General features: G+C 38.5%; 1 protein-coding gene across 1 annotated transcript in view; it reads left to right on the top strand.

Annotated features, from left to right (window-relative positions):
* Zzef1 (zinc finger ZZ-type and EF-hand domain containing 1) overlaps positions 1-12,497 on the top strand; it is a 122,349-nt gene that overhangs the window by 41,660 nt on the left and 68,192 nt on the right. The window contains exons 14-18 of the mRNA XM_076871594.1: positions 141-241; positions 1,072-1,241; positions 2,018-2,151; positions 3,666-3,736; positions 4,859-4,973. Of these exons, the coding sequence (XP_076727709.1) occupies positions 141-241; positions 1,072-1,241; positions 2,018-2,151; positions 3,666-3,736; positions 4,859-4,973 (591 nt within the window). The remainder of the gene's footprint in view (positions 1-140; positions 242-1,071; positions 1,242-2,017; positions 2,152-3,665; positions 3,737-4,858; positions 4,974-12,497) is intronic.

Raw genomic sequence — 12,497 nt, forward strand, 5'->3', positions numbered from 1 at the left:
GTTAAGAGTGTCAGTTATATGAGAATTTCCCTCATGTGGAGCCACCTCACTCCTTAACAATGAGTTAACAAAGGCGTTACAATATTGCTGTAAATGCATTTTTTTAATTTTTCTTTTTCTGGTCTTTATAATTTTTTTAGGTGCAGCAGAAGGAAAGTGGCCTAAAATATAAATCTTTTCTGGACTTTACGGGTCTTGATTTGCAGATCTTCTGGAATTTTTACAGTAAACTAAAGCAAAAGTAGGTCAGAATTTGTTATGATAATCACAAACAAAAGTGAAAACATTGAGTTTTGCTATTCTGAATGGACAATTTGTTCTTTTTTTTTAAATTTTCTACTCATATATATTATTCTGATTTGAAAGATTTGGTTATTATTGAAAAAAATACCTTAAATTTTGATGAAATACTTTATTTAAGAAGTGCTTTCACAGATGTTTTCTTACTTGATTAACTTCACAACTTTTAGAATAAGCAGGTCGAATATTTTAGTAGTACATGTTGAGCATTCCTAATCTGAGAATCTGAAACATGCTCCAAAATCTGAAACTTTATGTACCACAAGTGGAAAATTCCACACCTGACCTCATGTGGTGAACTGCAGTCAAAACACAGGTACACTAAAAATTAACCAACAACTACAGATACACTGAAAATACTGTATGAAGATGTCTTCAGACTATTTGTATAAGGTGTATATGAAACATTAATGTATTTCATGTTTAGACTCAGATCCCACCAACAAATATCTCATGTGTGTACATATATTCCAAGATCAGAAAAAGTTCAAAATCTGAAACATTGTGGTCCCAAGTAACTCATCCTCATTATACAGATGAAATGGCAAGATCAGAAATGAATTTCCTTCTCAGTGGAGGGCAGCGTCAGATGAGGCCTGTGTTTCAGACTCCTAGTACAGTATTCTTGCTGTTCTGCCCTTCCTCTTGCTTGGCATTCTTTTTTTGTTAAGCCTGTTATCCAGAGGAGAGTCCTCTGTAGACCGCTGTATGGCTTTGGAGGGTGAAGGCAACTTGCTCTTTTGCTCTCTGATGTTTTTTGTCCTTCTGCAGCCCAAAGGAAGAGTGCATATGTGCCCAAACCTTGCTGCTGCGGCTCCTCCAAAGTTGCTTCTCAGTGCTGCAGGGAGATGCACTGGCTGCCTCTGGGGAAGAAAAGCCTCCAACCCAGCGCCCTGAGGGAATGGAGGCTGCCAAGGAGCTCTACACACACTTATGTGATGGTAAGGATTTGGGGAATTCCCTGAATACAACCCTGCACTGGCCTCTTGCTGGCATGGGGAGGTTCCTGTGTTCATGCAAACCAGAAAGGGATTGCTGTGGTGGGTTTCTTTGAATTACCATTTCAAGTTCCAAATTTATTTCTTTATCAACTGACTTCTCTTCCTACCATTTTCTCCTGTGTCACCGTGAGAGTAATTACTGTTACATTATTCAGTTTTGAGCTCTTTTTTTTTTTTTTTGGGTGGTACCAGGGGTTGAACCCAGAGGTGCTTAATCACTGAGCCACATCCCCAGCCCATTTTATTTTTTATTTGAAGAGAGTATCTCGCTAAGTTGTTCATGGCCTGGCTAAATTGCTGAGGCTGGCTTTGAACTTGTGATCCTCCTGCCTCAGCCTCCCAAGCCACAGGATTACAGGCATGCGCCACCACACCCAGCCACACTATTCAGTCTTAACCTCAATCAAGGCTGAGGTGAAGAGATTATAGTGACAAATTGAAGATGAAATGAGACAATCTGACAGTATTTTTAAGGTTTTTCCAGGTTATATCTCAAAAGAACAGAAAAAGAAATAAGAACTGACATATATAGTCTTTGTTTTAGTTAAATGTTAACAAAAAATAATATTCTTATACTGCCTAACCTGTACAAAAGCAATTCTTGCTCTGATATTAACTATAAAACGGAGAGTTTTGTTCACCAGTTTTTAGCGATACGTATTGTAAGTATATAGATGGAACATATTAAAGTTGATTCTATTGTTCATTTTTATTAGTGGTAGATAGGGTGGATGGAGATTCCATGCCCATGGAGATATTAAAACAAGAGGTCAGGAACACCCTTCTCAACGGAGCTGCCATCTTCTTTCCTGATCGACAGACCCGACGGAACCATCTCTTCACCATGATGGTAATTATTATCTGAAAGGACAGTTCCCATTCCTGAAGTCTATTAGGATGAGATCTATTAATCTTTGTTCTCTCTGAATATATTGTCAGTTTTAATTTCCCAAATGTTTACTAATACTTACTATGTGCCAGGCTTTGTGGGGGACACACAGATATCCAAGGACAAGGACAGTATTTCATCTGTGTTTCACAAGTGTTATCTCACAAAGTCACAATTTAGTCTCCATCTTTATGACTTGCCTTCAACAAAATTTTGTTTTATTTCCCAATTATGGGAAAGTTTAAAATGAATACCAAAGTTGACTAAATAGTATAATAACTCCTGTCAGCCCCAAATGTCCTAATCACCTAGCTTCAACATTGATGAGCTTGGGCTAATTTTATTTCATCTATAAAATGCTTCACCTACTCTTTCCCCCACAATCCAGTATCATTTTGAGGTAAATCCCTGTTGTATTTTATTCAAACTATTTCAATATAGATCTGTAAAGAAAATATGACCAAGTTTTGATCTTCAGCTGGTTCTCTTCTCCCTCCTAGACCCCTTCTCCATGTTTTTCAGACTTCATACAGGAATGAAAGATGCTTTCAGTATTTACAGGCATTATTTTACCAAATGGAGTATCCTATACAAAAATCTGTTTCACTTCTTTGCTGGAAGCATTCACCAGGTGGCTGAGCAAATGATTTTTGTTGCTCACATATATCTCACATGATAAGTAAAAAGAGAACATATGATCTCTTGAATGACATTGGTGTCTGTTAGCAATGCAGTCTTGTCTCTTTTGCCTTGCCCATCCCTTCAGACAGCAGCAATGAGGATTGTTTTTTTACCTTCACATGCTGATGAATTGAATAGCACTGCTGACTTTTCACCATTCTAAATAGTTCTTTCTTTAGGTAATTATGTTTATTGTGACCTTATCTTAGCTCCCCACTGTGCTGTGCCAGGCAGGGCCCTGGGCTTAAATTCTCTGGAAATCCCTTGTCAGTGCCTTATATTGAAGAAAGTGTTCAGTACATTTATTTAAGAAAAAATAAAGTTCCCCCAAAGTAGCCTGATAGTCCCACTAGAAGGTCTATCTATTTCCTATTACTGACAGCATAGACTGTAAACCTACAAGACAAAGGAAAAGCTTTGATCCTGATTAAATACAGAAAGCTCATGAGAATTGCACTGCCTTTGCCTTTTGCTCTGGGGTGGCGTGCCCAATGATAAAGAGTATATATCCTCTGGAAGTCCATTGTCTGAACATTTGTATCAGGCTTTTCTACAGGAAGGCTTACAGATGTTACCTTTGGCAACTAACCAAAGTCACCTGCCATCTTCTGTGTGGATGGTTGGTTCTGCTGCTTCTTAGCACTGGACCAGGTTTTAGGTGGTTACTGTAATATGGTCCAGGCCCTGCTCTCCTCATACTGTGGACCAGTGGGTGGTGGTATTTCATGTTTCTATAGGTTTTTGGAATGTCATGGAATAGATTTTTTTTGAATGTATACTTTCTGGTTTTGTAGAAGAATGTCACTGAGCAAGAGCACAAGCAGTCCCTGCAGCTCACTTTCCATTCACTATGCACATATTTTAGGTAAGTTCATACTTCAATTGTCAGATATTTCAGATCTTGCAAAGTCATTTTCTTTAGCTATCCCCTCCTTCCATGTCATTTGGAGTAGTACTTTTCCTGCCCTACTAGAAAGCTCAATTTCTGGAGTGAATTATTACTAGGAACAAGGACGATTAAAATACTAGTTGAATTATAGCCTTGTCAAGAGCTTAGTCCAAGTTCCAATCATTATAAAATGAGTTAGAGTTAAACCTGCTGAAGGCTTCTTTGAGTTCTTCACTTTCTAAGTAAGTTTTAAAGACAAAAACTAAAAAAGCCAAAGAAGTTGGGGTTCTGTATTCAAGTGTACAAACCCAATTACATTAAAACCAACTGTAAAAGCACAGAATTGTAGTTCACACAAGAAAGGTTCCAGGAGGGGAGGCTTGGAGATTTGTAGTGTTTTGATTACCAAATAAACACAGCCCACAGGACCATTAGCTTCTTTGTTAATCAAAACACTACAAATATATATCTATATAGGTATATAAAATTTAGTTGTACATGGACACAATACCTTTATTATTTATTTATATTATTGAGGATTGAACCCAGTGCTTCACATGTGCTAGGCAAGCACTCATCCACTGAGCTATAGCCCCAGCCCCCAGGTATAGACTCTTGATGGAGGAAGAAAGCTAATAGCTCAAAACACCTGCCTGCAAGTCACACTGAGCCTGGTACGGATGCCTGACTTACAAGGCTAGCTATATAAAATGTTTCCAGAATCAAATAGCAAGGATGATGGAAGAGCCTGGGGCCGTTATCTGAACAACATTTGAAGACAGGGAATCATTAGCCTGGATTGTCCAGTTAGCATTCATGAGATTAGTATTTCTTTTTGGTGGCCAAGGTGATTTACTCATTAGATATATTCCTTAGGATCTTTTCTAAGGCCTGGAGGATTTCTGAGTCTGTGCTTACAGAAGGGTATGTGAATAGATAGTGGCACAGTCCTAGCTGAAATTATGGCTTATCTTCCTGATGCAGACTCTTTCCGTCCCATAGAACTGATACTGAAATCTTTCTGGGATTTTTTAAGATAGAAAACATGAAAATCCCCTTCTTGAAACCAGATATGGTGACTAATTTGTGTCCTTTCAGTGATAAGGATCCAGGCGGCCTTCTACTTTTACCTGAGAAAAGTGACCTGGCTGACATGAACATCAGTGAAGTCCTGGCAGTCATGAACACCCTCCTCTCTGTTGCTGCTCGAGAGGTATCACATGGCTTCCTCTCTCTTTTCTTTGCCTTGTGCTTTTAGGAACACATGATATGGTAGTCGCTATGCCTGTCCTTTAGCCCTTATCTACAGTATGACTTGATGATTACACATGAACACAGAGGTTTCCCAGCTAACCCCTATGAACAAGTAAGGGGACCTTTCCTTTCCTGTCTCCTGGTAGTCAGCAAGGAGTAAAAGCACAGATGTGCTTATTAAGACTTCTGTGAGGGGCTGGGGATGTGGCTCAAGCGGTAGCGTGCTCGCCTGGCATGCATGCGGTTTAGGTTCGATCCTCAGCACCACATACAAACAAAGATGTTATGTCCGCCGAAAACTAAAAAAATATAAAAAATATTAAAATTTTCTCTCTCTAGGGCTGGGGATTGGCTCAAGCGGTAGCGCGCTCGCCTAGCATGTGTGCCGCCCGGGTTCGATCCTCAGCACCACATACAAACAGAGATGTTGTGTCCGCCGAAAACTAAAAAAATAAATATTAAAATTCTCTCTCTCTCTCTCTAAAAAAAAAAAAAATTCTCTCTCTAAAAAAAAAAAAAAAAAAAAAAAAAAAAAAGAAGGGCGAAACTCATTGATGAGTTTATTTAAAAAAAAAAAAGACTTCTGTGAAAAAAGAGGAATGGATTTGTATCAAGGGCCCTGGTACTGTCAGTCATCAGCCCACCACGTAGTTATATATTTGTGATGTGAATTTTGTGGAAAACTGTTTTGACATTTTAAAAAAAACTGATTACTCAGTAAATTTGAAGACTAATCAAATCTGAAAATGTAGTCTCTTTTTCCCAATGTTAATGATATTTTTTAAACTTTGTACTTCTTTTTTTTCATATGAAAGGTTTTGCTTCTCAAAATGTAGTTCATGCTCTTAATGATGGGAAGCACCAGGAATAGTGAAAAAAAAATTGAATTTCCAGATCCTACCCCAAGCTACTGATTTGGAATGTCTAAAGATAGGTTTAAGAATGTGCATTTTTACTAAGCACTCCCAAGAGATTTGGAAAAGAGAGAAGTGCTTTCCTAGGAGCCAAGAACTACCTCATAGGGCTAAATATAGGAACCAGAGAGAAGAGGTGTTATGGTAGGACAATCCACACCATACCCTTGAGATATTTAATGATATGGACGTCAAGGCAACTTATCTGTTTCTTGTAATTGAACTTAGTGTCTTTAAATCTTTTATATTTTTGATAGTGCTTTACTGTTCTCAAGTTGCTATTAAGAGCCATGATTTTATTCATTCCCCACAGGCTGGAGCAATAGGCCAGTGAATACTTATTTCCCTCCCACCATCACCAGTTCACTTATGGTGTCCTTAGAGAGCTTATAATCTGACTAGGTTATCTGCCACAGTCACACTGATGCTGACTGTTATTTAGGCCTACTATTGCTTTAAATCCAGGGTTGGGATTTCACTATGGTGCCTATTTTCTTTAAGCTAACATTAATTCTTTTTTTTTTTTTTAAAGAGAGAGAGAGAGAGAGAGAGAGAGAGTGTGTGTGTGTGTGTGTTTAATATTTATTTTTTTAGTTTTTTTTGGTGGACACAACATCTTTGTTTGTATGTGGTGCTGAGAATCGAACCCGGGCCGCACACATGCCAGGCGAGTGCGCTACTGCTTGAGTCACATCCCCAGCCCCAAAGCTAACATTAATTCTTTATACCTGATTGGTTCTCTGTTTTCCACTGTTACATTAATTTTCTCTTATTTTCATTGTGCTTTCTGTCTTATTTCCAGAGTCTTCTGCCTACCTCTTGTTTTCCTTCAAATTCTCATTCCAGCCTATTGCTCATCCTTACTTGTTCTCTGCTCCGATTTGCCATTCTCATCTCTATCTTTATTTTTACCATTTCCCACACCTTCTCTTTCTCTTGGAAGCTCACCTAAATTATAACTGTTACACAAACCCTTGAAACTTTATCTGAGCTCTTACCCTAACCAGTTCTTCCATTAAAGTCATATCATCAGTTCCATTGGGCAAAAAACCTCAGAGTTCCCACCTGGTATTCATAGATGCTGCTGAAACTTAGACCACTGGACTCTGAGTCTTATCCTCTTTCCACTAAGCCACACTTGCTTTAAGATATATGTGGGGAATCAAGGTGGCATTTGTCCAAGAGAATTTCCTCTAACTATTACCATATGGAGATCAAATACTTGTCCTTTTTTCTCCTCCACTCATCTGTGATACAGAGGTTACAGATATTATTGGACCTCATAGGCCAGAGATCACTGTAGCCATTAATAGAATTCTTTGAATTATCATTCATGGAGGCATTTATGGTTATGTTAAAGAGGTAGTTAGTTTAGAGGAAAAATGTAAAGGTGATCCAAAGTATACCTAGCATGAAATTTTTCTGCTAAGTCTGTTAACGGTATCACTGAATACCTGCTATGTATGAGGCCCTTTTCTAGGCACAGCAGATACAGTGATGGCAGAGCCCAGTCTTGAGATCAGACAAATGTGTGATTAGACAATTCTGACCACACGGCAAGGACTGTCAGAGGGTGGGTATGGGGTCCTTGGGGGAGTCAGGGATTCATACCTCACCATGTCTGGTAGAGCTGAGAAAAGGCATTTTGGAGAAGATGGTGCTGAAGCTCTGCATAAGACCATGAATAAGGCTTAAGCAAGCAAAGAAGAACAGAGTGGCACTGTAGATGGAGGGACTGGCACACACAGAAGCCTGTGACAAGGTGGGGAGGAGCAGATGTTCGAAGAGCAGGAGTGATAATGGGTGGACTCTGAGCATGCTTAGTTCATAGTTCCACCAGTGTTCAGATGTTGAGACTGGTTGCACTCAGGGTAGTAGTCAGTGCTGGAGATTGTAATCAGTAAAAAACAAGTGATAGTTGAAGTCATGATTAGAGATAGTGTCATGTCATCTATGTGTTTCTTGAGGCAATCTTACAGAGAAGGGGTAGAGTCTCAGGAAGAAATTCAGGAAAAACAGAAGCTGGGGGAGGAGACAGAGCTTCATGGGGGATAGAGGTCAAAGAGTCTCTGAGGTTCATTGGGAAGGATTTGCTCGCCAGGTAGTAAATGGTGTCTGAGGGGAGTGGTATCCACAGAAGCAGCAGAGTGGGAGGGAAGGGGAAAGCAAAGCCTCAGAAGATAGAGACAACTTCTAAAAATGAGGTTATATATATATGAGTATATATGACAAGGTGCCTTGGCCCACACCTATAATCCCAGCTACGTGGAGGCTGAGGTAGGAGGATCACAAGTTCAAGGCCAGCCTTAGCTTAACAAGACCCTTTCTCATAATAAGAAATAAAGATGAGTTAGGGTGAAGCTCAGTGATAAAGCACCCCTGGGTTCAATCTCCAGGACCCTCACATGCACATACACACACTCATGAAAGAGTGTGTGTGTGTGTGTGTGTGTGTGTGTGTACAGATGGCTTACAGAAACAACTCTCATTTAAGGATTAGAACATTACTAGTATCTTTGAAATCCTCTCCCCCATCCCCATGTCTTTTCATGGCTCATCTTACACTTTCCTCAACAGCTACAGCCACCATTCTGAAGTTTGTGTTCATCATTCCTTATTTTTCTTTTTCTTTGTAGTGATCCATACCCAATGTGTTTATTTTTCCTGATTTTGTCCTTTAACAGAATCATGTGTACAATCTTTTTGTGGCATGTTTTGAGATTAATTCATGTTGATATATGTGTTGTCATATACTTTCCCTGGTGTGCAGTATTCCCTCCATAAACATGTCACACTTTTTTTTATCCATTTTTACTTTGGAGGGATTGTTGGGTTAGTTCCAGCTTGAGCCCATGACAGTGCCAATACAAGCATACCTCATGATACTTATGTGTAGGAGTTTATCTCTAAAGGTCAGGTGATACTTCAAAGAAACTCCCAATAACAAAGATGATGGTTAGAGAGCCATGGAAAGATGAAGATTTATTTATTTATTTATTTATTTATTTTTATTGTTGGTTGTTCAAAACATTACATAGTTCTTGATATATCATATTTCACACTTTGATTCAAGTGGGTTATGAACTCCCATTTTTACCCCGTATACAGATTGCAGAATCACATCAGTTACACTTCCATTGATTTATATATTGCCATACTAGTGTCTGTTGTATTCTGCTGCCTTTCCTATCCTCTACTATCCCCCCTCCCCTCCCCTCTTCTCTCTCTACCCCCTCTACTGTAATTCATTTCTCCCCCTTGTATTATTTTTCCCTTTCCCCTCGCTTCCTCTTGTATGTAATTTTGTATAACCCTGAGGGTCTCCTTCCATTTCCATGCAATTTCCCTTCTCTCTCCCTTTCCCTCCCACCTCTCATCCCTGTTTAATGTTAATCTTCTTCTCATGCTATTCGTCCCTACTCTGTTCTTAGTTACTCTCCTTATATCAAAGAAGACATTTGGCATTTGTTTTTTAGGGATTGGCTGGCTTCACTTAGCATAATCTGCTCTAATGCCATCCATTTCCCTCCAAATTCTATGATTTTGTCATTTTTTAATGCAGAGTAATACTCCATTGTGTATAAATGCCACATTTTTTTTATCCATTCATCTATTGAAGGGCATCTAGGTTGGTTCCACAGTCTTGCTATTGTGAATTGTGCTGCTATGAACATGGATGTAGCAGTGTCCCTGTAGAATGCTCTTTTTAGGTCTTTAGGGAATAGACCGAGAAGGGGAATAGCTGGGTTAAATGGTGGTTCCATTCCCAGCTTTCCAAGAAATCTCTATACTGCTTTCCAGATTGGCTGCACCAATTTGCAGTCCCACCAACAATGAACAAGTGTACCCTTTTCCCCACATCCTCGCCAGCACTTGTTGTTGTTTGACTTCATAATGGCTGCCAATCTTACGGGAGTGAGATGGTATCTTAGGGTGGTTTTGATTTGCATTTCTCTGACTGCTAGAGATGGTGAGCATTTTTTCATGTACTTGTTGATTGATTGTATGTCCTCCTCTGAGAAGTGTCTGTTCAGGTCCTTGGTCCATTTGTTAATTGGGTTATTTGTTATCTTATTGTCTAATTTTTTGAGTTCTTTTTATACTCTGGATATTAGGGCTCTATCTGAAGTGTGAGGAGTAAAGATTTATTCCCAGGATATAGGCTCCCTATTTACTTCTCTTATTGTTTCTTTTGCTGAGAAAAAACTTTTTAGTTTGAGTAAGTCCCATTTGTTGATTCTAGTTATTAACTCTTGTGCTATGGGTGTCCTATTGAGGAATTTGGAGCCCGACCCCACAGTATGTAGATCGTAGCCAACTTTTTCTTCTATCAGACGCCATGTCTCTGATTTGATATCAAGCTCCTTGATCCATTTTGAGTTAACTTTTGTGCATGGCGAGAGAAAGGGATTCAGTTTCATTTTGTTGCATATGGATTTCCAGTTTTCCCAGCACCATTTGTTGAAGATGCTATCCTTCCTCCATTGCATGCTTTTAGCCCCTTTATCAAATATAAGATAGTTGTAGTTTTGTGGATTGGTTTCTGTGTCCTCTATTCTGTACCATTGGTCCACCCGCCTGTTTTGGTACCAGTACCATGCTGCTTTTGTTACTATTGCTCTGTAGTATAGTTTGAAGTCTGGTATCGCTATACCGCCTGATTCACACTTCCTGCTTAGCATTGTTTTTGCTATTCTGGGTCTTTTATTTTTCCATATGAATTTCATGATTGCTTTCTCTATTTCTACAAGAAATGCCATTGGGATTTTGATTGGCATTGCATTAAACCTATAGAGAACTTTTGGTAATATCGCCATTTCAATGATGTTAGTTCTACCTATCCATGAACAGGGTATATTTTTCCATCTTCTAAGATCTTCTTCTATTTCTCTCTGTAGGGTTCTGTAGTTTTCATTGTATAAGTCTTTCACCTCTTTTGTTAGGTTGATTCCCAAGTATTTTATTTATTTATTTTTTTGAGGATATTGTGAATGCAGTGGTTGTCCTCATTTCCATTTCAGAGGATTTGTCACTGATATACAGGAATGCCTTTGATTTATGCGTGTTGATTTTATATCCTGCCACTTTGCTGAATTCATTTATTAGCTCTAATAGTTTCTTTGTAGACCCTTTTGGGTCTGCTAGGTATAGAACCATGTCAACTGCAAATAGTGATAATTTAAGTTCTTCTTTTCCTATTTTTATGCCTTTAATTTCTTTCGTCGGTCTAATTGCTCTGGCCAGTGTTTCGAGAACTATGTTGAACTGAAGTGGTGAGAGAGGGCATCCCTGTCTTGTTCCAGATTTTAGAGGGAATGCCTCAGTTTTTCTCCATTCAGAATGATGCTAGCCTGAGGCTTAGCATAGATTGCTTTTACAATGTTGAGGTAAGTTCCTGTTATCCCTAGTTTTTCTAGAGCTTTGAACATAAAGGGATGCTGTACTTTGTCGAATGCTTTTTCTGCATCTATTGAGATGATCATATGGTTCTTATTTTTAAGTCTATTGATGTGGTGAATAACATTTATTGATTTCCGTATATTGAACCAGCCTTGCATCCCAGGGATGAATCCTTCTTGATCATGGTGCACAATTTTTTTGATATGTTTTTGAATCCGATTCGCCAGAATTTTATTGAGGATTTTTGCATCTAGGTTCATTAGAGATATTGGTCTGTAGTTTTCTTTCTTTGAAGTGTCTTTGTCTGGTTTAGGAATCAGGGTGATGTTGGCCTCGTAGAGTGAATTTGGAAGTTCTCCCTCTTTTTCTATTTCCTGAAATAGCTTGAAAAGTTGGTATTAGTTCCTCTTTAAAGGTTTTGTAAAACTCTGCTGTATACCCATCCAGTCCTGGGCTTTTCTTAGTTGGTAGTCTTTTGATGGTTTCTTCTATTTCCTCAATTGATATTGGTCTGTTTAGGTTGTCTATATCCTCCTGACTCAATCTGGGCAGATCAAGTGACTTAAGAAATTTATCGATGCCTTCACTATCTTCTATTTTATTGGAGTATAAGGATTCAAAATAGTTTCTGATTATCTTCTGTATTTCTGAAGTGTCTGTTGTGATATTACCTTTTTCATCCCGTATGCTAGTAATTTGAGTTCTCTCTCTTCTTCTCTTCATTAGCATGGCTAAGGGTCTGTCGATTTTATTTATTTTTTCAAAGAACCAACTTTTAGTTTTGTCAATTTTTTCAATTGCTTCTTTTATTTCGATTTCATTAATTTCAGCTCTGATTTTAATTATTTCTTGCCTTCTACTTCTTTTGCTGTTGTTTTGCTCTTCTTTTTCTAGGATTTTGAGATGAAGTATTAGGTCATTTATTTGTTGGTTTTTTCTTTTTTTAAGGAATGAACTCCAAGCAATGAATTTTCCTCTTAGAACTGCTTTCAATGTGTCCCATAGATTCCGATATGTTGTGTCTGTGTTTTCATTTATCTCTAAGAATTTTTTAATTTCCTCCTTGATGTCTTCTATAACCCATTGATCATTCAGTAACCTATTGTTCATTCTCCAAGTGATGCATGATTTTTCCTTCCTTCTTTTATCGTTGATTTTCAGTTTCATTC

Source organism: Callospermophilus lateralis, chromosome 11 (genome assembly GCF_048772815.1).
Source record: "Callospermophilus lateralis isolate mCalLat2 chromosome 11, mCalLat2.hap1, whole genome shotgun sequence".
Taxonomy (NCBI): domain Eukaryota; kingdom Metazoa; phylum Chordata; class Mammalia; order Rodentia; family Sciuridae; genus Callospermophilus; species Callospermophilus lateralis.